The sequence below is a fragment of the Solea senegalensis genome, linkage group LG19 (genome assembly GCF_019176455.1).
Source record: "Solea senegalensis isolate Sse05_10M linkage group LG19, IFAPA_SoseM_1, whole genome shotgun sequence".
NCBI lineage: Eukaryota > Metazoa > Chordata > Actinopteri > Pleuronectiformes > Soleidae > Solea > Solea senegalensis.
In genome coordinates this window covers 6,178,100-6,204,969 of record NC_058038.1, presented here as the reverse complement: position 1 = coordinate 6,204,969, position 26,870 = coordinate 6,178,100, and the positions used below count along the sequence as shown (strand labels likewise).

Here is a 26,870-nt window from a genome sequence, read left to right as displayed (position 1 = left end):
AGATGTATTTTTATTAAGTTTAAAATTAAAAAACAAAAACTAACACAAAAAATCAAAATAGGGAAAACAGCGTTCTGAAATGAACACTGTGCTCAGTGTGATGAAGCTGTAGCTTCTGTAACCACCTGTCACCACTAAGTGGTGCTGCATACCCACAGGTTGCATGTCAAGCCCACATTCTCTACTGGTATAATAATTGTCATTGCAGTGGTGACTATGCACTAATGTCTATCAAAATGCATAAATGCAACTTAATGTTAAAAAGAAAGTGGTGAGTGACCTGTTAATAATTGTCCCCCTGTTCTGATCACCGTAGACCTTCAAGTAATTACAACCAAAACTCATTCACAAATAAAGCTGTTATCATATATGTAGAATCTATAAGTAGAATCATTAATAAAGTAAAAAACATTTTATTTACTTGTGGTGCTTCAACAGTTCATGCATTTAGACTTATTAATAAATTAAAATTTTACACCATTATCAGTTATCATCAGCAAATAATAATAACAAAACAAGACCCTGATGATCAGTGTGCGGCTGCAGGAGGTGGTTGAACTTCTGGGGTTGGAGTAATACTGCTCCTTCCCCGTGACTCTCCTGCATCGTCTGTCCTCTCTTGATACAGTGAAGCTCTGGAGCCTCTGTTTGCTGCCTGACCCAGCAGAGAACATGTGATGTCGTGAGTGTGGTGGAAAGAGCTGGATCCTAATGGGTCATTATGCCCAGGACTATTGACGGAGCTCTGTTGGCCCAGGATGTGTCCTGTGCATATTGATGTGTGACCTCCTGAGGGGCTAAGAGAGCTGAAGGCAGTGTGATACTGTGGCTTGCTGGTGGGAGTGATGGAGGTATGGATGGGTGTCTGAGACCTGGTCTGATTAAGTGTGGCATCAGTGTTGGTTTGGACACACAGAGAAGGATATGTGAAACCTGAATTTACTGGAGAACATATGGGAAGAGAGTTGCTCATTGTAGGAATAGAGGCATTGTAGATCCCCCGCGGGGCCTGACAAACCACAGGGAAGCTGCTGAAGGCAGAACTGAGGCCCAACAGGGATGAACCTCCTCGATCAAGAGAGTGGGTCATGTAAGGAGAGCTTGGGGCTGCTATGGAGCTTTGGAAAGGGGCACACTGGCTCTGTAGCCTGTGAGCTGTGGGCCCTTCTCTGTCAGAGCAGCACAAGTGTAAACACGATGAAGCAGGGCTTGAAGTGTGCAACATGGTGGGACTTCTGCCATGGGAGGGAGTCCCAGTGCAGCCTAACACATTTCTGGCAGGGTGGCTGATTGCTTCATGGTGGAGGTGCAGCCCAGTGGCTATATTTAAAGGGACGTGTGTCTGCCAGTCACTGGCAGCAGTCACGTTAGGTGTGGGAGCCATCTGTAATCCATAGGTATAGGAGGAAACCGGAGGGGCATAATGAAGCATGGTCATATGAGACTGTAGGTAATGCATTATGTCATGGAGCTCCTTGGCAAGGTTGGATACATCTTGGTTCAGGTTATTCACCTTAGAAGTAGAAGAAAAAGAAAGTTTTCCTCAATTCCTCAGTGAAAATAAACAGTACCACCAACAGTTAAAACATAATTATGGTCACTTCCTAAAGTACATTTCCAAAGTCTTGTAAAGTATAATGCTTATATAACTTGAGCTTTACATGTTTATAGGCAGACCAAAAAGCAGAGCATGTTACTGGGCTACTGTATAGATACATATGTCAACGAGAGGAAAAAAGTCAATAGATGGACTCAATACCAGCTGGACTTGGACATTTCTTGAAGATGCTTACTCCTATTCCAAGAGGCTTCTTCAGTTTGTCTTTTGGACGAGAGGTGAAACATCTTCAAGAAATCTACAAGTTGCAACTGATTCAATATCCATTAAGTACAGTATATGCCAGTTCATTTAAGTTTCCACTGTTTTCGTGTTATTATGCTTGTCTATTTTTCACCATACCTCTTTGTTCAGCTTACTGATGTTTTGTCTCACTTCCTCTGTTTCTAAAAGCAGGTTAGCACTCACTTGTAACCGCTCTGAAAGAGAAGGAACACGCAGTATGAGCGACATAATAAACGATCTAACACCAAAATTAGAAGAACCCGTAAAGACTTTACCTGTTACATTAGTCTTGGTTTCGCTCTGCTCTACATTAAACTGGAAAGTGTGACCATTGTCCTCAATTCCGTCCACAACCCTAGCAATGGCACAAATTGATGTTATATAATTTTAAACACATAAAAATTCATATGTGGATAAAGTAGGATGAACAGGCTTACCTGGGGCTAAGGTTGAGTGGACTAACACAAGGCAGAGATGGCATGAGCAGCTTGGCGGGTCGATGATTAAAGTCCGTGTCGGTGGTAAGACTGGGCAAAGGAGACAGAGACAGCTCCTCAGTGAACCTCTGCGGAGAGGGGCTTCGGCCTCTGCTGCCTTGAACAGGTGACCTACAGAGGCGTAGTGGGTTTATGTGGCGAAGTTCCTCCCCCAACAGGGTGCTGAGGCGGGGCTGATGTACAGGGCTGCCCATTCTCTGCAGTAGAGGCACTTTCTTCTGCTGAGAGTGTCTCACATCTCCTTCGCGCACTGTATCGTCTGCCTCGATGATATAAGGTAATTTATGGTCCAAAGAAACATGACCCTGAGGAGAAATGAAAGTCGTACACGTACCCATTATATCACTGTACAATAGTAAAATAGCAGATACGTGCAGGTAATGAATAAAATATGAGTGACAATCAACAGCTTCAGCCTACATAGATAAGTACATTTTATATTCTATCTCTTTTATATCATCATGCAAGCAAGCCAGCAGCAAGGTCAGGGCAAAATGTCTTTAGTTAGTTTAAATAATAAGTCTAGATTATACCCATCCATCTTTATCTTTAGTTCACTGCGCTGTTTCCAACATTTAACATGGCAACCGCACAGGTAGCGTTTTCACCAAATCAGACAAACACTTTAGCTGATTACCAGGTTGCTAAAGTAATTAACCGAGTAAGGCGCGCAAACCTGAGAGAGTCTGGGAGTCCATGGAAACCGGTTTGTTCCCTAGAGATTTTTAAGAGATAAATAATAGATTACAAGGACATTCTGTACATGGTCATAAAGTACAGGCATTCATTTAGAGTGGAAAAAAGGCCTTGAATATCAGTACATTGAAATGTCCCTGGCTATAATGTTTTTCACTGCATGTAACATTGCAGAACAGTATGTCTTACATCTGTTTCACTGCCCTCCCTCAAGTTATAGGTGAGGTTGTGGTGGATGTCAGCGCTGAAGCGGCTTCCGTACTCTGGGTACAGACTGAGGACCTCCCTTAAAGCTCTGACACTGATGTGCTGCAGATCACAGTAGGTCAGCGCTTTAACATCAGCGTTGGTCTTTATCACCTCGTCTTGTTCGGGGAGATCGGCCCCGATGAGGTCACCTTTGCCTGCAGAGATTGTGGGTCGAACATGAACGGTTACAGCAGCAGGGCAAGGCAGCTAAAAAAGGCAATGAACACTTACATGAAATAAAGCTCAAATAGCACATCATCTCAGTTCAACCACCTTGAATTGTGTTACACTGAGTGAGTGAGAGGGGACAGTGTACACTGACCTAGGATGGCTATGACTGTGTTGTCTTTGAGAACCTCCAGAGAACCTGAACAGACAAAATAGTTGGCCTGTAGAGCGTCTCCGTGGCGTATGAGGTATTCTCCCGGTGCACAGAAGGAGGTCTTAATGTGCAGGGAGAGGGAGCGCAGACACCCTCTGCTGGCCCGCTCAAACACAGGCAGCTGCAGGATGTCTTTGTTCAGATGCATGGCAATGTCGGCTCGCAGTTCATCGGGGAAGTCGTGCAGCAACTAAAACACAAAGCATGCTCAGTTAAGACATCGACCACTGCACTGCTTTTGACTGTGTCCGGCGGGTCCGCTGAATACTTTCATACTTCCTCCACTACTCCCGAACGCAAGAACAGAAAGAAAAACAAAAATGAGTTGAGGAGTTGAAGCAGTCCCATGTTGTGTCAAGCTGCTAAGTAAAATCAGACATGAGGTGTTAAAGCCAGCATGTTCTCAGAAAGCAGACGCTGTGTCTGTTACCTTCAACAGTGAATTAATTATCAGATGGTGATGGCGAGGGTGTTAATGAGTATTCTCTATATTTCAACTCCTACTCCTATAATTAGAGGGTACTTGCTTCTAGACCGGTTCTGGCATTGTTACTGATGTTCTATTTGCGACCGTGTGCCGTCTACTTAAAGAAGTGGAATAAGACTCCAGAGAATTAGAAGGTGACCCACATTTTAAGGATGACATTTTCTGAATCTGGAAACGAGCGCCCACACAAAATGTACTTTCTACCTTGTGGAGAAGAAAAGAAATTCATACTGCAGGCAGCCCACACATTCAGCAAGTTATAAAAAACTTAAAACTGCAGTGTGCAACTTCATTTATTTGTTGTTGATGGTGTTATTCAGCCTCTGTTTGGTCCTAATGAACACCAACAATGGAACACTATTTGTATGATGTGTGCTTCATCTGAAATACAGAGAGGGTTGTGTAGTGCAGATATGCTTAATAACCACTGTTTGAACTCATTTGAAAGGGTTTGAATGTGACAGACATTTGGGCTCGCTATTTGACGACATCCCATGCAACGGTAACCTTTAGCAAATGAGTCACATATGCACACTGCCGACTCGTCTCTCACCTCATTGGCGTTGATGCCGTTGTTGACCGACCACGTGGCCTGAAAGTACTCCACCATCCTCTGCTTCAGCTGCTGAGGCAGCCGATGCACGCGGATGAAGTCTTTGAGATCCTTCATGCGGGTGTGATAGAGTGAGCGGCGTGAGTACATGCGCTGGATGATGGCCGTCACGTTGCCGAAGACGACTGCATGCATCAGGGCTGAGGGTCGTGTGGAGCAGGTTTAAGGTTATGGTACTCTCAGCACATATATCACAAACCTGTGAATTGCACGTGATCACTGGGGAACTCACCGCCCATGAGCATGATGCAGATGGAGAAGATTTTCTCCGCGTCCGTATTGGCACACACATTGCCAAACCCAACACTGGTAAGGCTACTGAGGGTGAAATAAAGAGAGGCGATGTAGGCGCTGGGCATGGAGGGACCACCCGTGGTGCTGTTGATGAACGGCGTATCCAGACGCTTTCCCAGCTCCTGAAGCCAGCCTGTTGGATGAGGTCAGGAGATAGTTGGAGCTTAGCTGATTCGATGGTGGGTGATAAAATGCACTTGTATAATTCATGACTGGTGATATAATGGAATAGCTCTGTGACCTACACTTCCTGTGCCCTGAGAAGGGAAGGCTAGATATTAGCTAGATATTCAGGCATTCAAGCATGACTGCAGATGTACATATCGAGCTCACTGGTGTTTGCCAGGGGAAACTACTAAAAAAGGTTGAGCAAGATTCAAGAAATGTATTATTTTATATATATACACAGTAAAAACACATGTTAAAACCATGTAATGAAAGTCTTACTTTGCTTCACCTATGCAAAGCCTCTTGAGTGGTAAAAACATGAGGAAGTGCTCAACTGGTTGTTAGTCATATGTGGCCTCTAAAGCAAATATACATTGAAAAAACTGATTGTTTCTAAAGGAGTGCCTTTTCGAGTGGAGAAAAGTGATGCACTGGCCTATAAGATGCTCTTGCAACCTTGTCTCCCACCTAGTATCCTGCCAATCAAAAAGGATGCTGTTATGAAGTTCCCTACTGCCCCTACATGGCCTATAGGGTGTCCTTAGAGAAAATGACATTCAGTGCTGTATAGAAAAAAATGTTCATCTCAGTGATAGAAAGTGATATAGACCTCGACTGAAAAGCTACAGTATACTAGTGGCGCCTGCATCACAAGTGCACAGTAGGTTCCCTTTTCATTTTCGCCCCTGACCTTCCACATGTCTGTGCACACCACTGCAAAGCCAGCACTGCGATAAATAAAATAGTGCAATGACAATTGCGAGATAAAGTGCCTGACATACAGTGGCAGTCAGTATGTGTATGAGGCTGTAGGTTTGCGTTCAGGTTAGCAAAGCTAAATAAGCAGAAGAAGAACACATAGACCTGTGAACAATGCGCTCACCTATGTCCCAGGTGACGGGGTCACTGCTCTCTATCTCCTTGCGTCCAATCACGTACCAGACACAGGCCATCCAGTGAGCCAGCAGAGCAAACACAGACATGAGCAGGGTCAGGACGACAGCGCTGTACTGGGAGTAGCGATCCAATTTCTGTAGCAGGCGCAGCAGACGCAGCAGACGCACCGTCTTCAGCAAGTGCACGAGCGAGGTCTGCGTAAAGACAGGGAGAGAGGAGAGCCGGTTCATGGATGTATCAGTGTCCATTTTTCTTTTTAGGTCAGATGTTAAAAAGCAATGTTAAAAGTCCACTGTGTGACATTCAGGAGGGTTTATCAACAGATACTACTAGACTACGATAACTTAGAATAAGCATTTTGTATGCACTTTTAGCCAAGGCCGTGTTATTGCAACAGCTCAAACTGACAAACCAGCTAGAATGTGTGTTTTGCCTGAACTATGCTTGGAGAAGGGTGGACGACTGTCGAGGAATAATCACCTCCGCCCCAGCGCTTTGTGAGAGAATTACAGTTGTGTTAACGTCAGTGTCAAAGTTGGCACGAGAGGAAAAGTAGAGACTCCCAGGAGCAAACTGTGCCTCCACATAAACTCTTACCACAGTGATGTTGAAAGCGTAGAGAAGGTCGAAAGGCAAAGCTGCGATCAGATCCACGAAGAACCACGTGGTGCAGTAATGGAGGTAGATTGACCGGGCGTCGTACACTACCTGACCCGACTGGCTTACATAGGTGGTACGGAAATTCAGGACGATATCTGAGCAGTGAAAACAAAAAATCATGGAATTATACATAAAAACTAAGAAATACCACAACTGATTCCCGACTAATGTACCCGTTGACTTACACATGCGGATTTTGGGTTGAGTTTTCCTTATTTTGCTTTTATTATTCTGGCTCTGTGTGGACATTGTGAACAAAAACAATCTGATGTTATTTGTATCTGCATCCAAAACGGGCTCTGAGCAGTCAAATTCACTTCTGAAACTTTTCACAGGCGCTTCTTTGTGGCTTTACAAGCGCAACGGTGCTGTGGCCTCCGTCTGTCGCCGTTGCCGCCGGAACGAATACCACTTTCCCCGGATAAATGTGCCGCGAGAGATGAAGTCACAGAGCCCGATGACAGATGTGCTATCACACTTCTTTAACAGGGAAAGTGAGACGAAGTGGGAGAAATCTGATTATGATCCGTAACCTGGGGCAACAGAGACACCCTGCGTGGGTGAGTAAAGGTACTGTGGTTTGTGTGTCAGCTATCGCCAGGGTAACCACTGCAGCTGTACTGGGAAATATGTCTGTTCTCAATATAAACAAAACATTGTTGTCGCTTCATAGTGCCGCTCGAGATGCTGTAACATAAAGGTCAGCGTGTGCAGAGCATGCAATCACTGTAGAAGATGTTACATTAAAATTATAGTGCTTGAAGCTACCAATTATGTCACTGGAAGAAGTTAAGTCTACATTTGTCTTCTATCAGGAGGGAACAGCCTGTGACTAGATGTTGCTTCGAATTGGTTAAAAGGTGCATTTAATGGCACATTTTACGTCACAGATTGATTTAATAACATACAAATGCATCGTACCGAGTATGAAGAGCATCTCCACTGCTATGTCACTGCCTAAAGTGCTGTGACCGACAAGTGACTGATGGTCCCCGTTCTGGCTGTGACTGGCGAAGCAGACGTCGTAAGGCACGGTGACGGCGACATAGAAGGTCGCCAGCAGAATTAGCCAATCCCACAAGGCCTTGGAGACGCTGTAGTGCAGCAGGATGAACCGTGACTTCTTCACCGCCGCCACCTTGTACTCGGGCAGGGACGGTTTCTGGAACACACTCTGAAAAGGGACCATGAGGGGACAATTAACTCTGCGGAAGACCATGGTGTTGTTAACCTCCCTGACACTCTGCTGCGGTGACAAAATGGTTGACTCAGTTGGAGGGAGGACGCTTGTTTGATGAACCGTCTGAGACTTAAGTACCTACAGTGCCTGGATGACAGATACGACTGCCTTAAATCCTCAGAAATGATGAGTTGTATGAAAAAATGTTCATTTTCCTTAGGCCGTGTCAGTACAGTAATAAGCTCAGCTTGAAACACTGCGGGTGGATTGTAAACCTACCAATACCATCACACTTTCATCATATTATCATTATTATTTTAGCTGTGAAGTTGCTTAAATTGAATTGTTCACAGCAGTGGTTTGAAGATGGTCTTATAATACAAAATAGAGCTTTTTGATCAAACTCGACATTTTTAAATAATATAGTCCCAAAGAGTGAATTAAGCTCCGGCAAAATGTCCCTCCCTCATGTACAAAGACTATAAATTAGAGTCTTTGCTCTCACCTCGGTCAGTTTCCTCTTGCCCCTCTTGGTGAACAGGTTGGTCAGGTGGTGCAGAACTGTCCTCCCTCGCTCTCGAGCTTGGGTGAAGTGAGACTGGTTGATTTTCCTGCTCTGATACGCAGCCTGTGGCAAACCTGTGTGCAGAAAACACAAGGATTAAACGTTAATCCTGCCCTATTTAACGTTTCAGTGCGTAAAACTGATGATACTTTGAAGTCCACGTCTTCTCAGCTAACAGCAAAAGTTACATAGCATTGCTTTAGACATCCTTCCATGCATGCAGGCGGGCCTCTCACCATCGCCGTGGTTGTAGTGACAGCTTTCCCCATATGATTCACTGATGTCTTTAAAGGACAACAGGAACAGCACCACTTCACCTCTCTCGTTTTTAATCGGCACGATATCCAGGAGGCACCAAAATGGATTTCCTGTGGATATTAAAAAGTTATAATTGATCACCAAAGGGAGTTCTCTGGTTTTTCCAACAGCAGAAATGATGATTGTGTTTCTACTAACTAATTAACATTGTGGGAACAATGAAGGAAAGGCCATGGAAATGTATTCAATTGATGATATCAAAAGCAAAATCTGTATTCCTGGATGAGCGCATGAATCCTCACCGTTCTTCCTGTAGAAGCAGACTTCTCCCTGGTACTCCTGCTGTCCCTCCAGAGCTTTGTCCACCTGTTGGACCGCACTGTCACTGGTCTCGGCCCCGTGGAGGAAGCTGCAGGTGCACGTTTTCTGCATCACCTCAGTCCGAACAAAGCCGGTCAGCTCACAGAACCCGTCAGAGCAGTACACGATGGGGTAACCATAGCGACCCTGAGCATTTCCCAGCAGGAAGTTACTGTCTGCAAAGACAATGAGAGCAACGTCTTAGTTGTGTTGTGATGATGTAACACAACACCGATAAAAAGGTCTCGCATATAAAATAGACACACAAAACGACAACGACAAAGGCGTGGTCTTTGTGAAATAACATTCAGACAGATGTTTGAAGATATTGAAGAGTATTGTTGTTTTCTGCCGGAACACTGACGAGTCACTCGAGGGCAGGAAGTGTGGGTGGTGAAGCAGAACAAGATGCATTTCTTAGTCAGTAAATCACTGAATAGTCAAATAGCAACAACAAAAAAACTTTACACAAGAAGAGCTGAGTGATATGTGGATCGAAAAATAACTTACCTGAGAAAACGGTGGGCGAAGCCAGACATTAATAGAAGCATGAAAGTGTGCACACACATGAAGCTTTACAAATGTTTAGAGAGAGTATTCTTCCTTTATCAAACCATTCCTTTTACGCTGCTACTGGTGTATAAAAGCTACTAAATAATGAGGCCATACATGAAGGGAATTAGTCAGATTTCACTGTCATCCACCGACTAATGCATCCCTGCTTTTTTTACTGAATGGTGTCTCCTTTCAGTAATTCATTGAGCGAGCAGATGACATTTCTCCAAACACAATAAATGTTTGTTTTACTGAGCTGCGAAACCCTACGACGATGAAAAGGCTCATTGGACAATGTTGGACATCTGTGCTGCAGTGAGTTTTAATGAGCGATGCTTTGTGCTGCACCTGAAGCACGGACTGATTTGTTCAGATTATGTCATTCGTGGAAGATTTTATGTGAGGCTTTTTTTTTGCTGTTGTTATTTTGGGTTTCAGAGGCAAAGCTATGCAATCAGTAACGTGTGGATATGTTTTTCCTGATGTGTGTACAGTAAGTCTTGGAAGAAACTAAATTAAGACCTTTCTGCGCCGTTGTTGCCATAGCAATTTGTGCAGGAAAAGAAGCTAAAACATATGGCAATGCTGCGGTTTGTATGTCTGAGGTTACCAAGACAGCCTGCCCTCTGAAAAACACAATTTCTCTGCCAATAAAGGAACGGCAATATCAGTATTAGAGTCTTTATTTAGAGGATTCAGTGGATATGAAAGAACTCCTCGCATCAAAACTGAAACACCTTGACCTTCTCATCAAGTCAGATTCCTGTCTAACGCATAATCATCAGGAATTCAAGCCAGATTTTGGGTGAATTTAAATCCCAACTTTTCCACTTCATTTCCACGATATGAACAATGTTGTTTGGGTATCCGTCTGACTGACGCTGAAACTTACTCGAATCTATACCTTTGTTGGTAAATGCTCGCGTCTAAAAATAGAACACATGGCGTGTCACAGAGGATCTGTCATTTCTGTTGTTGCACTGGGTTTCCTTCCTTTTCCTTTAATTGCGATCACTTAAAAATGATGATTATAGCTAATTACCAAAGACAGAGTATGTGAAGAAGAGAAGAACACGGCTTAAACATCCACTCTAACACATAACGCATAAGAAAGTTAATACGAAACTGACACTGAAGCAATTTAACTGTGAAAGTAGAAATATGCTCAGTAATTACCTATACACTGTATGTGAAGCAGGCAACCAATTAAATGAATAATTGAGGCAATTTATTCACATTTCAAATGAAGGGCCACGAACCCAGTGATATTTGATCAACACAAGCTGACTTTGCATAATTTATTTTCCTTCATTTTCCTGCTCACATATCAGGGTCATGTGAGTATCACGGTGTGTGTGTGTGTGTGGTAATATCTGTATTATTCATTATTTCTCCTGCTCATAGAGAAATAAAGAGCCTTGCAGTGAGACACGTCCAGGGCAGCGCTTAAGACCAATGCTCCGAAACCACCTCGAGTCCCTTCACCTCCCACTTAGCGACTCTGTCAATCGGCTCACTTGCAATTTTACTGTGTGTGTGTGTGTAAAGCAATGGTAGTGATGTGGAAAAAGGACAGGAGTGTGTGTGTGTGTGTGTGTAATATTGAGCTACAGATGGAGATAGTGTTATTTGTCAACTTGTGAAGTTGTGATGGACAGATGCACACGCTCTGTCACACCATCCAATATGTCGTGGAGAGAGAGAGAGAAAGATATTCATATTCAAAGCTGACTTAAAGACTGAAATATTCAAAATATTTATTGTCAAATGACTGTGTAATGTCTGGCCTTTATAGGAAAAGTGATATTATTTTTTAATACAGTAAAATACTGTTATTTCAAGAGACTGGATATGCAGAATTTGTTTTTCTTTACATATATGAAATAAGACATCCATCATCAAATAAAGATGATCTGTTTGCCAAATACATGTACTGTGGACATGATTTTAAAAAAGAGAGTATTTCTTTTGACAATAATAACCATTATTATCATTGTTATTACTGTTAATGCACAAATTTGCTTTTGCCACAATTGCTATTTTGAATTGACTCATTATAGTTGATCATCTTTAAAAACTGGGTCCTCATATAAAAAAAATTGCCAGCGTATACTGTATGGCATGACCACCGTGAGTTACAGTAAAATGTGGTATTTAAACTGGAAAATACTGCGAAATCAGTCATATAATATATGGCCTAACTGTGGAGTTACAGTAAACAGCCGCCAATTTACAGTAATTGCTTTTAAAAATGATTCAATCGTCTGCTGTGAAAGTACATCTAGGACACAGCAATTTACTGCAAACATACAAAGTGATTTGAGTCCAGAACATGAAAACAAATCAGCGGCCGCAGTCTAATTGTGAGGGTAAATAACGTTTATGGTCATGTGGTCTGTGACAGGTGCATCTGCTGTGTTGCATCCACGTAATCCAGGTGCACTTTGCTTTATGCAGGAGGGCGTGGAGTCAAACGCGCCAGATCTCTTCTCATTGTTGGAAACAATTGCGGCAAAAGATTAAAAGAAGAAGAAGAAGAAGAAACAAAAGGCTCACAAAGAGATTCAATTCCCAGCAAAATGACATTGTCTCGAGAGAGTTGAGCATCACAAACAAGCAAAGAAAGTAATGAATAATAAAATAATGTTATATAAAATAAAAAGGTGTCATTTTAAGTCTCTATGCAGCCATACAAGCAGCATAATACCACCACAGCTGCACATGTCTGTCAGTCTTTTTTCATGAACTTGTTAGCACACACTGAAAAACCCCCAATCCTATCTCCAGCTGCTTCAAATAACCAGTTTTCATCACAACGTTAACACCTCTGTTGCCTCGTTTGCATAGACCTTCCTCCTCACTGCACCTCTGCTGCCACAAGTTAAGGCCACGGAAAGTGTCAACGTATACCCCATCTTACATCCTGCCGTGAAAACAGAACTGTGAATGTTTTATTTTTTAATGATCACATGAGACAATCCATGAGTGCAGCCACGACTTCATTCACTGCTTCTCTCTGAAGGAAAAATGACTTTGATTGAAGAATACATAGAAAACAGCACATGCAGCGCGACAAGTAGCTCCTCGGTTTTAATGAACTGCGCTGTCCGTCTCCTTTTCTAGTTCTTTCCAGTGGTTTTTCTATCATTACTCGCTGGCTCATAATTGGACCCTGATGGCTGGATCTTCCAACACAACAAATATCACTAGAACAACAAAAAATAACCAATTCTTCAAGGCCTTATTATAAGACTGTATCGACCATTTGATTGACAGGGAGTTAATGCCATAAAAATGTGGATAACAAATAACTGTGGAAGTTGAAAAAAAACCCTTCTTATCGCCTCTTCTTGCGATGTCACATTATCCTACTTTTATGTATATCATGTTTAAAATGCTGGTACACATTAAATTGAATCACTGGTTGGACTAATTTGTCGGGCAGAGTCCAGAATGAGATAACGAATAAAACGCTGCACGCAAAATGTCCTAAAAGTTGAAATGAAACCATAGTTTTAATTTCCTGATTTTGTCCCTCAACAAAAGTTTGAAATAATACAACTGCAGCAGAATGACCTGGATTTTAGTCATCTGAGAATGTGAGAAATACAAAAAAATGATATGCACATCCAGTCAAAACACTTGCAGGATCAATCAAAAATGGTCAAATCAGTAAAAAGAAATGATATGTATTGTTACCCTGCATGTATAGCACTAGAAATCCATTAAATGGGAAGAGTCATCCCTATAGTATAGAGGCAATTAAAAATGAGCTATTAAAGTAAACATTTTCCTTCATATTCACATCATAAATCTCCAAAATATACTCACGAGTGCCATCGAAGTGGTTCGCAATGCTGTCCAAGAAGGTGTTTTGTGGAGCGAGGAGGCCTTTCATCACAGGCATCTTGGAGGCTACGGATTCTCACAGACCAGTTCCCAGTTAATCGTCACCATGACAAGAAAGAGAACCACCAGTGGATCTGCACCTCGTTTGGCTCGCCTGTGACTCTTGCACAAGATTCTGTCAGGGTGTAGACTGTACTGGATACAGTTGAGAGGAAACCTCTGACATTTCGTCTGGCAGAGGGTTTTTTCTTCTGCTGCTCTTAGTGCTGCTGCAGTATCAAAGTGAAGCCTGAGCTTTTCTACACTCAAACTCCACTCACCATGGTTCCTGCTGTCCCTGACTCCCCTGCTTCTCTCTGTCCCTCCCTCTGCCTCTTCCACACACTATCAATTTATTAGTTCTCTCTCTCTCTCTCTCTTTCACTCTCTCTCTCTTGCATCCTCCTACTTCACACTCCCCAGAGAAGTCAGAAATCACTGTTTTTCTTTATCCATTATCGCTTTTCCTTTTTCTCTCTACTCCTCTCATATAACGCCTTTTCTCACAACCCTTTTTTATGGATTTTTTTTCCCCCCGTTGCTTAAAAAGAAAACAAATAAAACAAACAATAAAACTGATCCCCGATGATCACACATACATTTAGTATAAAGGGTAAAGATAAAATATCTCCCATGCAGAGGGAAATTCTCTTTAAAATTCAGGGATGTCAGTTTATGGAATACTTCTTCTCATCTATTTATTTATGTATTACTAATTATTATATATATATATTATTATATTAGTATTATTGTAATTTTGTGACTGTTTTTCTGTTCTTCTATTTAAAGAAGCTGCTAAATGCTGATATAGTGAAGATTAAAAAAAAAATACATATACATATATATATATATATATATATATATATACTGGTCAAAAGTTTTAGAACACCCCAGTTTTTCCCATTTTTTATTTATGTCTCATTGTACTCTGAAATGAAAGCAAAGAACAAATAAACAATTGAGGTCAAAAAAGAAATCATGAAATTAATTTATAAACCAAAATGTATTCTATATTTAGTAGCCACCTTTGGCAGATATAACACCTGAACACACTCGTGCCATTCTTTCCACAATGGAAATCAAATATTCTGCTGAAAGTTCTTCCCAACTCTGTTGCAGAAGTTCCCATAAATGTGTGGCACTTGTAGGTCGCTTTGCTTTCACTCTTCTGTCCAGTTCATCCCAAACCAGCTCGATGGGTTTAAGTCTGGAGACTGTGCTGGTCACTCCATGTTTTCAAGCTTACCATCTTGTTCTTTTTTCCTTGGGCGTATGTTTTGGGTCATTATCTTGCTGTAGGATGAACCCCTGACCAACTAGGTGCATACCAGAGGGTACTGCATGGCGCTGCAGAATGCTGTGGTAGCCGTTTTGGTTTAGGGTGCCTCTCACTCTGTACAAAACCGACCCTGGATACAGAAGAACAGCCCCGGACCATCACGCTTCCAGTTGATGTCACACACTGAGGAACCATCCTTTTGCCTACTCGACGGCGTACGAAACTCCTGCGTGATGAACCAGAGATTTCAAACTTTGATTCATCAGTCCATAACACCTTCTTCCAGTCTTCAGTAGTCCATTGGTGGTGTTTCATGGTCCAGGCAAGACTCTTCTTTGTACTCTGACGTCTTAGCAATAGCTTTCTTGCTGCAACTCAATCGTTCAAATCTGCAACTCTAAGTCTTCTCTTCACAGTTGAGACTGAGACTTGCTTACTATGACCACTATTAAGCTGTGCTTGAAGCTGTTGTCCTGTGAGCCGCCTATCACACAAGCTGTTGACTCTCAGAAACTTGTCTTCTGATTCTGTTGTGGCTTTGGGTCTGCCAGACCTCTTCCTGTCAGAGTTTCTCACAGTTTCTGACTGTGTTTTGATGGTGAAGGAAACTGTACTCACTGACACCTTGACTTTCTTCGCAATTACTGTGTAGGAAAGTGTTATGATGGTCTGTCTCTTCCATTGCCCTTTTCTTGCCATTTGTATGGTAACACACTACTTTCTGCAGTACAATACTGTTCAAATGATGCTCACAAGGTTATGGTACCATGTGTAGTGTGTTTCAACACTACTTTTATGCAGACAGAGGGGGTTGTAAGTAATAAAGAAGAGTTGGAACACCTCTAGGAATTGGTAGCACCAACTTTCAAGGCTTGATCAACCTCCATTGCTGCAGAACAGCTCTAAGTTGTTAACCCATTTCTTGTTCTCTGAACCATTCTGAAATGTATATTAGTTTTGGGTAACCTTACCTTTTTTTTTCTAACTTAGCAGTTCACAAGGGGTGCCTACTTACCTTTGTACCATTTCAAGCTATTCATTGGACTTGAATGGCTTGAATATCAATAAAATACTGGAAAAATTGGGGTATTATAAAACTGTTGACCTGTAGTGTATATTAAAATAAAGTTTTACCTTAATATGAAAACAGAAAATCAACATCAACTGCCCACGAAGGTAGAGCACACTATGAAACAAGCAGAGGTGGGGCAGACATCAAAAAGAGGAGGGACTTTGAATCTGTTCAAAAGTGTAAATAAATAACCGAATAAAGATCAAAACAGTTTTTTTGGAGGCAGTGTGAAGACAAAAGCTTAACATATGCAGTGTTCTTATGTTGTATGTTATCCAGGCAACCCTTATCATTCTCTTATAATCATATTTTATTTATTTATTTACACAGCATTGTGCTCGGACAAACATGCACACTCACATGTTCATTAAAGGCAAATAGAAAGGAGGTAGTCACCATTCTGTAAAGGCAGAATTTCAACAAAAACGTGCAAATAATTCAACCGGCTAATTACACTGATCCCCTCTGTAATTAGATCCCCTCACCCCAACACCCCCTCTGTATTCAGTTTTTACAATGTCAGCACCATCTTGTGGCCTGTTTTATTCCCACACCATAATCTGAGATTTTGTGTGTGTAAAAAATAAATTAAAATAGTAAAAAATAAAAGTGGTGGTTCAGTGGTAGAGTGGGAACTGAAAGGTTGTGGGTTTGATCCCTGGTTCTGCTAGTCAACATGACTATGTGTCCCATGGGTGAGACACTTAAACCCAAGTTGCTCCTGATGGTTGTGCTTGTGCTGGCAGTGTGTGGATGGAAAAATACTGTAGAAACGCTGTATGAATGTGTGAGTGAATGGGTGAATGGAGGAAATTGTAGCATAAAAGCAGCTTTGACTGGTCATCAAGACTATTTACCATTAAATATGTTTTCTGATCACAGATGTTTCAGTGTTTCGTGCCCAGTCATGAAAAAAACAGGAACAAGTCTCCTGAGGGGCATTTTCAGCTATTTACAGATAACTCTGAAAATATTTGAAGAAGATGTGGCCGTTTGAATGTAGACACTCCTCAAACTGGTTTAGGGAGAATTTTAGCCTCAGAAATGTACACCTTCTGGGGAGCCAAGTGACAGTATCATCACATTTACATAGTCCAACCCCCTCCCGGTAGCATTTACTGACAAAATTTGTCAGTAAATGCTGCTTCAACAATGAATCCACAACAAGTTTGACATGTTGTGGATTCAGCGCTGGTCGTCATACCTCTGTTGTATAGAGTGGTTATTATATTGTTCAGTTACTGTTGCAAACCAGTCTGGTCTTTCTTCTCTGGCATCAACAAGGCATTATCCCCACCAAGAGAACGGCGGCTCACTGTATATTTTCCTCTTTTGATGGTCCTGTTCTCTGTAAAACCCAAGAGACGGTTGTGCCAGAAAATCCCAGTAGTACATAAGCAGTTTCTGAAATGGTGGAAAACACGTCACGTTTCGAGTCATTTAAATCACATTTTCTCCCTGATTCTGATGCTCAGTTTGAACTTCAGCCGGTCATATGTGACCACGTCTACAAGCAGAAATGTACTGAGTTGCTGTTTTGTGAATGTGACTGATAAGAAAATGATGTACCTAATAAATTGAGTATGTGTGCAGTCCTGTTTATTAAGCACACTTGGGAAAAACCACCAAGAATGACAAAAAAACCCCACATTTTCAGCTGTATGTTTGTTTTATGTTGTACACATGCAATATCACACAAATCCCTCATACAAAACCATATTAAGGCACAGACGAAAACAAATTTCCCCAAAAATGTACATTGTATATACCACTCACAAAATAAATGGAGTATTTTCCTACATACATTTGAACAAAGTCCCAGTATTTATACACCATGCAGTCACAAAGGAAGGGGTGTTGTGATGGTGGCTCCTGACCGAGCCACCCAGTCCATGTACTGCTCTCCCACCTTCTCCTCCATCCTCTTCCCCATAGTCAGGATTCCTGCTGCTTGGTTCCTGGAGACCTGCAGGAGGTGGTTGAGTCGGCTGTGCAGGCGATGATCTTCCTCTCCCCGTTTGCCCAGAGTGAGGATGCCAGCAGCAGCGTCTCCGGCGAGGGTTCCACCCAAGGCATTGGTGCCAGAGCGGCACAGCAACACGTAGAGGCGACAGGAGCGAGATGGTTGTCGGCAGCACTCGGACACGCTGTGAGCTTCACAGGTCAAATGAGACGCCAGCGACATCAAAACCAGCACCAGGAGTTTCTGCTGGGTGGAAAAGAATTGTACTGTCCTCAGACCTTTATGTGGACATAATGGATGTGAATTTCCAGTTATATGCTTCTGATGTGCTTTTATTATATATATATATGCTTTATTTATTTTTTGTCAAGAACTGGGACAAGAACACAGAGCAATGTATAGAAAGTGAATAAATGAATATGTTACAGTACAATAAATTAGGTATAATAATAATAGGTTATATACAATTAGTATAGAGGTGACAGAGGACATTTATTACATAATTAAAAGCATCCCAATCTAAATTTGATATAATTAATAAAGGACTATCTTATCCTGTCTTTACAAATACATGTTGAATGAACAATTTGCCAACATCCATCCTACTATTATTTATTACTATTATTATTATTACATAACTAACTTGTAAGAAGAGATACACAAGAACTTGGTGTTTCTTTAAACATAAACAATTCAAATGCAAATTATAATGAATGAAATATAGAAACTATGGGAAGACATTGATTACCATTACTTTACTAGAAAGTGTTTGATGTGAGGGTTTAACCCAGTCACCACTACCTTAGTGCAAATTCACATCAACATTCATTAGGAAAAGATGAAATAGAATCTCGTTTGTCTTACCCTGTTATTTGTGTCCATCCCAGCAGATTTGCAGAAGTCAGTCGGGGACCACGTTGTCTTCTGATTTGCGTGAAGGGGGAATCATCTGATCTTCTCGTCAACTTGGGGGTAGGACGAGTGTCTTTTATAATACCCTGTGTTGTCCACATCATCACCCCTGTCAGGACGTCATTAAGGTCAAACATAAAGCATGACAAAAAAAAAAAAAGAAGAGACTGACTAATTCTCTCTCTCATTTGCTGACTTGCTGCTCACTTCGCTGCCTTTAATTAGTCTCCTAAGGCAGATCATCTCCAAGGCACTTCTCTGGACCTTTGATGAACAACAGGTATGTCTTTGTGGCTGCATGCCAGTGGTTTATTAAGCCATACCATTACTGTGAGTAGCGAGGTGTTGACTTTAATTAGCCGATGTCTCCAGTGAGTACTAAAATATCACACAAATATAGAAAAAGACCTGATGCCCTTTCTTGTTCTAATGACACGCTCATTTATGAGTCGTGTTAACAAGGTTCTCTCAGTCTTATTTTTCCCTCACACCAAAGGTATGGTATGAAATGGTATGAAATGGTATGAAAATGGCGCACGGTCGAAGTGGAGCCAGAATCATTGAGCGAGACTATTTTACTCACCTCACATGTTGCAGTGTTAAAGTAACACTTATAGACTCAATTTAATTGTCAATCGTAATATCACAATTCCAATTAGTGTTCCAACTGTTATTTTACCACGGAGAGATACATTTAAAGACTTCAATCAGCGGTTTTCGTGTCACTTTAAGACGCTTTAAGAGGATCGTGGAACTAAACCTGGAGTTACTCTCCATGGGGGGGGGTTACACTACACCACAGAAGCAGAAGTGGTTGCACACGTTTCAAGTCTCACACTCATCACTACAAGAGCACCTGATTTGACTGTCGTCAGTCCATTTGAATTGTTCTAAGCTCACGTGGGTCCCATATCTATGGTTAAGTAGGGGCCTATTGTGACTAATCTGCCAAAGCCAATTTCTGGGGACCCCTCAGGTCATGTGACCTCATGTCATACCCTTCATATGAGCTGAGAGGAGCTCACGATGTCCATTCAATGGTCTGACAAGTCAAATCGAAGCTGCGGGCCGTACAAAATCTGACCGAGGGCTATGATTGGCCCACGGGCCAGACTTTGGACTTGTCTGGTCCTGTACTATGTAACATCATTGTTATTGTAGAAGTATGATTGGGCTGCAGTCTAAACAAAGCCAGCGACCGACCTGGCTGTGATTATCCTGCACCCATTGCTGTTATTGGGTGGAGGATATAAACACACTTGCTGCTCAGAAACAAAACGAAGAACAAAGAATCGTAAAAAACCAAGGGCAAACACCTCCGCAGATTAATCTGTGATTTCTCTGAGGCTATGAAAGCAAAGATTTTCATTTGAAAGTGATTATACAAGTGTGCCAACATACTTATGGGTAGTATATTCAATTTCTGCCAATAAATCCGACTGAATATTCCACAGCAGACTTTCGACATATCTATTTCCATCCTTCCTTTCTCCACGCCATTTGCTTAATATGCCATCTTAAAGACAACGGGAGGCACTGATCGACAAACTATAGTAATTTGTGATAAAAAAAAACCAACCAATCTTGTTATTGAAGGGGAATGCAGTTTTACATCAGGAGTGCATCAAATCAATAAAGTTTTCCTCAAGCTTTATTAATTGCTTTGCATTGAGAGTGGAAGCGGCTTTCAGAGCACTCTTGAAAAGTCACTGTGAACTCATGAGCAGCGATTCGGCATATTTCAGCCTATTGAGGTAATTGATGTGTTGCTAAGACATGTCCGTGTGCTAGCATTTGTCAGAAAGTCAGAAAAGAGCAATGAATAAGAGGAGACGGGGTTAACAATGAAGCCAGTTTTAATGGGCCACTGAAAGGAACTCTTACAGAATCCACACTCACGTCGCAGGGAAAACACACGTCAGGCCACTGTTCGACCCTTGCGCCGTGGAACGACGCCGTCCTCCCTCGCACTAGTCCCACATGCACTGGCTGTCCTGCACTGCACCACACAACAGCGCAGGTGTCAAAATCACTCTACATGTGGAAATAAGGTTACAAAAGAATATCAATAGAACTAACAACAACAATTATCATAATATGAATCGTTAAATGGCTGTCAGCACGAGTTATTATCGCAATATATTTTTCCCTTCGTACACTTTACATACAATATACATCTATATTTACTTTATTTTGTGTGTATTTTTTTTCCTTTTTTTTTTTCTGTTTGTTACTGACAGCAGTACCATAATGCTGATGACCTTTTACCTATAAGAGGCAGGGTCAGATATTCCAGTTGTGATTGGCTTTGAGGATGTGGGTTAGTTCCACCACAGGAACTAAAACACCAACACACATCATACATACGTCACACACACACACACACACACACACACACACACTCCTATGATGGTAAAGAACATAAATACACAAGGAATGACACTGAAGATGTGTTGATGGGACGTTTTACGCCAGCAAGGGATGCACGCGGAGCATTGGTGTGACTGCACACATCTACGTCTGAAGGTTGGGTAACACTTAACGTTACATTGCAGTAACAGAGCTGTAACAATGTGGTGATAGTTTGTCTTAATTCGGTAATGTTATGGCAATTTCCAGCTTGTTACAGTAATACCATATAATGTCCAGGATACTGATAATCCCAACCTTGAATTTCAGGTATCGGTTTTAAGACATTCATATTCCACCAAGCTATAACCAGAGATGTATATGAAATGGATACAGTGTTCTACTCTCACAATAAAGTTTAAATCTTCTAATTTCCTCCAAATGGGAAAATAACTTACAAAGTTGACAAATCACGTAATGTTGAAGAAATCCTGAAACTAATGCTAGAAGCGAGGGCTAGGCTCGTCTTCCTGGAGACTTCCATTTGCAACCAGTCGCCCCCTGGAGGCTTAAATGCTACTTCCGTCATATTTCCTGTGCTTCACTTTTCCAACTCCAAGACTGTGTCAAAAACTGTTTTTAATATTCAGTCTATGGCTATAACGAGCCACTTCAACAACATAATGCTCCAACTGCATGGGAGACACTTGCCGGCCTCACGTCGCGGCGTCCTGGTCACATGACTCTGCACACAGCATGTAGCCTGTGCTTAGTGAAGCATGTACGTCACATTATCACATTATAATGCTGAAATTCAACTGCTTTTATGACCTAAACACACTTTCCATTGTTATCATCAAGGTATTACAATTGAATAAGGTCCCTATTACAAAGATATATAACCAAACAATGACCACACTATTACTATATTGTTACTGTGCTGGAATGTTAAGTGTTGTTTTCCTATGTTAGCTCTACAGTTCCCTGGTTTGTGCTGAAATAGTCGTCTGCGACTCCTACAGAGCTCGGCCTAGACAAGCTGCTCTACTTTGTGCACTTAAAAATGAACAGTATCCTCTTACTTTAAAAAAAAAGGAGTCAGGTGTTCCTGGCTCCTAGCTTTATGTCTAAGACAAAGGAGGAAGAGCATGGACATGAAGAAATTAAAACCAAAAAAAAAACAAAAGACGCTCAAAGACATGCCAAGGAGTCTTGAAAATAAGAAGAAGAAAGAAAAGAAAAGAAAAGGCAAATATGTGGCTTTGAAAGCCAATGAGAGGTAAAGCCTGTACCCACAGAGCTAGAATACATAGTGAAGGATGTAACTGGCACTGCCCAGAGAGAGACATGGAAATCCAACTTACTGATCCAACTATACTCAACCCTAAAACCTTCTGACTCAGGTGGAAGAGGAGAATAAAGATCCCCTTCTTCTCATCTCCTCAAGCCCTCCTGTTACACTTGTGTCTCACTTCTAACGCGGCGAGTCTTCCTCGCCATCGTCGCCTCGTTAACTCTTCCCGTTACCGCCTCCGTCTCCCTTTCACCACTAACCACCTGCTTCCCTTGTACACCCGTCTGCTTCTCCACCTCTCCCTCGCTCTCCGTGTCTCTCTTTGGGTAGGACTCTCTGTGGGCACAGGCTGCGGGTCAGCAGGATCCCGCCAGACCACCGCTGACCATGTCTTTGTCAGGCTTGGCGTCGAGAGGTGCTGCGCCCCTCTGCTGCTGGCTCTGGAACTGGAAGTGTGACTGAGGTAGGGGCGGGGGCTGGGAATATGCCGGTGGTTTTAAAACAGTCTGGACCAGAGGGACAGCCGGGAGCAGGGGATGCGGCTGGGGAAAGGGATGGAGATAAGCAGGGGGTGTGATCTGGGACTGGGGCAGCATTTGGGACTGGTGCACTGGCGGAGGCGGCAGAGGGTGGGGCTTGGCCTGAGGCTGTTGCTGGATCTGGACCTGCGGGGGCTGGTGGTGAGGGTGGTGCTGGAGCGGAGGGGAAGCGGCTCCGTTTTTACTGAGGCCACAGGACTGAGCTGCACAGTGGATCTGACGCAGCGTGTCCACCGCCTCGCTCTTAGCATGCTTCAGCAGATCTGCCTGGCCCTGTGATTAACAACGAGAGAGAGAGAAAGAGAGAAAGAGAGAGAGAGGGATGCTTGTTAAAATCAAGAAGGATCTGAAGCAGACATTTTTATGGCAGTGCAAGCACTAAATGAGCTGTACAAAGTCAGGTATTTGGGTCACATTATCAGTAAGGACCTGTGTGATCATGAGGACGTGCAGTGTCAGTGTTGAAAACTGTACGTACAAAGTCAATATGTTGACACAGACATTTAATGTATGGAGTCTCTGCCACAAAAGAACAACAATAAAAACACCCACAAACTAAACATTGGTACGAGTATTGACTCTTGGTAAAAATTGTTATTTTAAACTATTAGTATCAGCCGACAATTACATAACTGGTGCATCACCATTGCTATTTAATTAGGGCCCGAGCACGAATGGCAAGGGGCCGAAAGGGAACATATTGTTGTCCTTCAGATTGTTATTATTGTTCTTTGGCTTCCAAAACGTGGTGGGAAGACGTTAAGCCCAAGACGAACAAAAAAGTCGATTGTAACCATGGCCTCAACTCAACAGGAAGTTGGGCATTTTGAATTTTGGCGATTTGCACCCTATGTAAAATTAGTGCAGACAAAAAAATTTGCAAAAAAACAGGGCAGATTGGTTTTGGTTAAATCATCCACAGCCAGATGTGAATAATAAACCCACGACTGCCAGTGATTGGACCTACAAACAGATAAGAGTGACTATTAGTGAGCATTTAGTATCAGTGCACATTAGTTATTAGTATTTTGATTACATTTTTCTATCATACACTTTCTAAAGTGTGTCTAATTAAGTATAGATAAAAAGGTAAAATGTGCAACAGGGGAATAGTTAGAGCATTAACTAACATGTTCCAGGAGGGGGCAGTATAAAGCCACAGTATGAGGCCCTTTTTGGTCGCTGGCCAACTGCTCCTCTCAGCTGGTGAACAGTGCTGTCATATGGTGATAGTGTTATACTACACTTCTGTAATTTATCTTGGAGCGCCCAGGGATGAATACATGCCATATGTGGAGGAAGTGGTCAGGCAGGCGTCCCGCCATACAGCACTGTCGAGTCAGTCTGGGCCACTGCCACGGCCACTCGCCTCCCTAAGCTCTGCCATGTGGGAATGTGGTGGTTTTTTTTTCCACACTGGTGGGTGTTTCTGTGTGTGAGGTGTTTATATTATTAGATCTGGCAAACAAGAGAAAAGAAATCTGACCACATGGTTTTACCTTCTCTTTCTCAGCTCTTTTGCCAACGCTCTCTCTCTGTGTGTCCAAAACTCTCTGCTGTACCACTCTTTCAACATCTGCTCACAGGCCCCACAGAACCACTCCACTCTGGACTCTATCTGACCCGCTGTGACAGCTCAATGGGCTAACATTCCTGTGAAGAGGCACAGACTGACCTGTTCCGTGCCAGACCGAAATGTAGACGTGCGAGGGCCGCAGTTCTCGGAGCCAGAGGGCCGAGAGCAGCGTGTTTGAAATACTGTAGGTATGAGTGAAGGTGTGTGCGGCCCTGCACACGCACACGCTCACACGCACAGGCACACGCACAGCACAGGCACTGCGCACACACAACGCTCATCATCCTGCTCCCAGGTGATTATTAATAAACTGTAAGTGTCATTTTATCTTCACCACTCCACTGGTACACAACCACGTGCATGAGCAAGTCATAGGTAAAAAAAATAAATAAAAATAAAAATTATGTAACTCGTGAGTCACCAGGCATAAAATGAGACAGCGAGAAGCTTGTTCTATGCGGCCAGAGTTAAATCAGGACAGAGCTTATATATTATAACAACTGGCCTGTATTTACAGAAGCTCAGGCAGGGGAACCATCAGATCTCACCACTATATCCTCAATCAATCCTATCTTATTATTATTATTATTATACAGAATCTTCTCCTTATACGATACGATAGTAATTAACCTGACAGTAGCAACACGTCACTATTATTGGCCTTTTTTTTTTTCATCGTCTGATAAGTAATAATCAATTATAACTTCCACTAAAATATAACTCAGCCAGTTGTCAATTGGGCTGAAGCTAAAGATTATTTGCATAACCGATTAACTTAACGAGTACTTTCTTTGTTATTTAATCGAGTACTTGTTTGGTTTGTAAAATGTCAGAAGATGGTTGATCAGTGTTAAACAAACCTGGAAATGTTGCCGTCTTATTTTGTCCACGAAGCAAAATGATTAATTTCTTTGACAAATGAAGAAAATAAACCAGGAAATATTCACATTTAACCCTGAGAACACAGAGCATTTAGGCTGCTTTTTTCCATTACTAGAATATGCAATATGTTGTGTCATATATCCTTTTCTTCAATCTGATAAAAAATATATATTCACCAACTATATAAACACACCAGAGCAAAAAGTGAACTTTGTGAATTTTGAGGTATGTCACAGTTCCAAGTTAGCTTGGCTCGTTTTATGAACAAAAATGAAAGAAAGAACGGTGTCATTTTGTGACATAATTGTGACATAATTACTGCTACTTTATATCGCTACTAAAAATTTGATATAAAATTAATCATAACTTTGACTCAACAACACATAAAATCATTTTTAAAGTCTGAATATGTGACCTCTAAACACACATGATGTCCATATAAGGAGTTGTGTATTATTCCCACGGCAATCTACCATGGGTCCACCTGCGACGAATAATTTAGTAATTGATTAATAATCGATAGATCAAATAATCGCTGCAGCTCTCGTTGTCAATGGAGGCCACCTGGACTTTGTCATGTAAATTTAGTGATTGATTTTGTCCAAAAATGTTGTTGAACACTGTCTTTTCGTAGTTGTTTTAGTCCCACTTGTGTTGCAGACAAGCATTTCACTCAATGTACTGTAATGAACGCAGACCTACACACACACAGGCTCTAAGGTTAAATAAAGGTTAAATGGAAAAATGACTGTGTATTAGTAACATGATGTGATAATAAAAGTGTTCAAAGCGACATAAAACGAAAAAAAAAACAACCCAAAGTTTAAATTTCAGCATCTGGAGAGGACGATAGTGGATTCTTAGAAAAAAAGTAAAAGACGTCACTTTGGATTTTCTGACTTTAAAGACAAAGCTAATCAAAATATGAGCGGACAGTAACAGAATAATTCATATTGACCGTGACTCCAGGTTGCACTCTTCAGTGTCCATTATCCCTATTGTGGCGGAGGGAAGAGACGAATCAGGCAATCAAACATCTACCTGACCCAACACTCAGAAAGACCTAAGCCAATTGGGAGCTTCTTCACTCAATGCTAAATGATTTCTGGGCGATGAGATGAGATAAAAATATCCACTTAGCCAAACAGGCTCACTGAGCAATGCACAGCCTGAGCAGCACATGGTGGGTTTTTTCATTCTTTTTTTTCATCAGTGCTGGTTTTTACTAACAGTGCTCATAGACCCAATAACATGAGGGCATTAGGGGACCTTATGTCCCATGTTGTGGGACAGGCAGAGACAAGAAGTCCTCATTTTCCAGGCATGTCCGAAAGGCTGAAATTCTCCTCGTGGGGAGAAATGCAGCAGCCTGTGTGTGTTGGCAAATAAGTGTGAACAATCCAATCATATCT

The 26,870-nt window shown here is 42.0% G+C and overlaps 3 protein-coding genes across 5 annotated transcripts in view; all 3 read right to left on the bottom strand.

Moving 5' to 3' along the window:
* Positions 1-397: 397 nt before the first annotated feature.
* On the bottom strand, positions 398-13,928 carry kcnh4a (potassium voltage-gated channel, subfamily H (eag-related), member 4a). 2 transcript variants are annotated; one of them, XM_044050786.1, is made up of 16 exons: positions 13,536-13,928; positions 9,092-9,325; positions 8,768-8,899; positions 8,472-8,605; positions 7,708-7,960; positions 6,724-6,881; positions 6,113-6,320; positions 5,000-5,194; positions 4,708-4,907; positions 3,608-3,857; positions 3,226-3,440; positions 3,017-3,055; positions 2,281-2,645; positions 2,119-2,198; positions 1,961-2,037; positions 398-1,513 (listed from the first exon to the last, which is right to left on the bottom strand). In XM_044050786.1, exons 1-16 carry the CDS (start codon positions 13,609-13,611, stop codon positions 530-532), a joined length of 3,600 nt encoding a protein of 1,199 aa, XP_043906721.1. In that variant the 5' UTR covers positions 13,612-13,928; the 3' UTR covers positions 398-529. The 2 variants fall into 2 exon arrangements, with proteins under 2 accessions (XP_043906721.1, XP_043906722.1); XM_044050787.1 differs by lacking the exon at positions 3,017-3,055.
* Positions 13,929-17,593: 3,665 nt separating this feature from the next.
* Positions 17,594-18,845, bottom strand: hcrt (hypocretin (orexin) neuropeptide precursor; the record flags this gene model as incomplete). The annotated part of the gene is made up of 2 exons (XM_044050372.1): positions 17,594-18,152; positions 18,771-18,845. Coding segments are annotated over 2 exons (444 nt in total), but the record flags the coding sequence as incomplete, so codon positions are not given.
* Positions 18,803-26,870, bottom strand: part of plcl5 (phospholipase C like 5) — a 76,418-nt gene continuing 68,350 nt past the window's right edge. Inside the window, exons 6-7 of one of the 2 annotated variants that reach the window (XR_006362231.1) lie at positions 20,718-23,273; positions 18,803-18,927 (exon numbers count right to left, since the gene is read on the bottom strand). Coding sequence is in view for 1 of the 2 variants with exons in the window: in XM_044050371.1 (XP_043906306.1) it covers positions 22,818-23,273 (456 nt within the window). In the remaining variant the exon portion in view is untranslated. Of the gene's footprint in view, positions 18,928-20,656; positions 23,274-26,870 lie in introns of those variants that run through there. The other variant, XM_044050371.1, reaches the window with a different exon arrangement.

What these genes read in the sequence shown, in the direction of transcription:
- kcnh4a (XM_044050786.1), bottom strand. Translation starts at nt 13,611, where the DNA reads ATGCCTGTGATGAAAGGCCTCCTCGCTCCACAAAACACCTTCTTGGAC. An exon ending in CTGCTTCTACAGGAAGAACG is followed by an intron (nt 8,900 to 9,091) that starts GTGAGGATTCAT and finishes TAATATCCACAG; the next exon opens with GAAATCCATTTTGGTGCCTC. An exon ending in TCAGTAAGCTGAACAAAGAG is followed by an intron (nt 1,514 to 1,960) that starts GTATGGTGAAAA and finishes TCTACTTCTAAG; the next exon opens with GTGAATAACCTGAACCAAGA.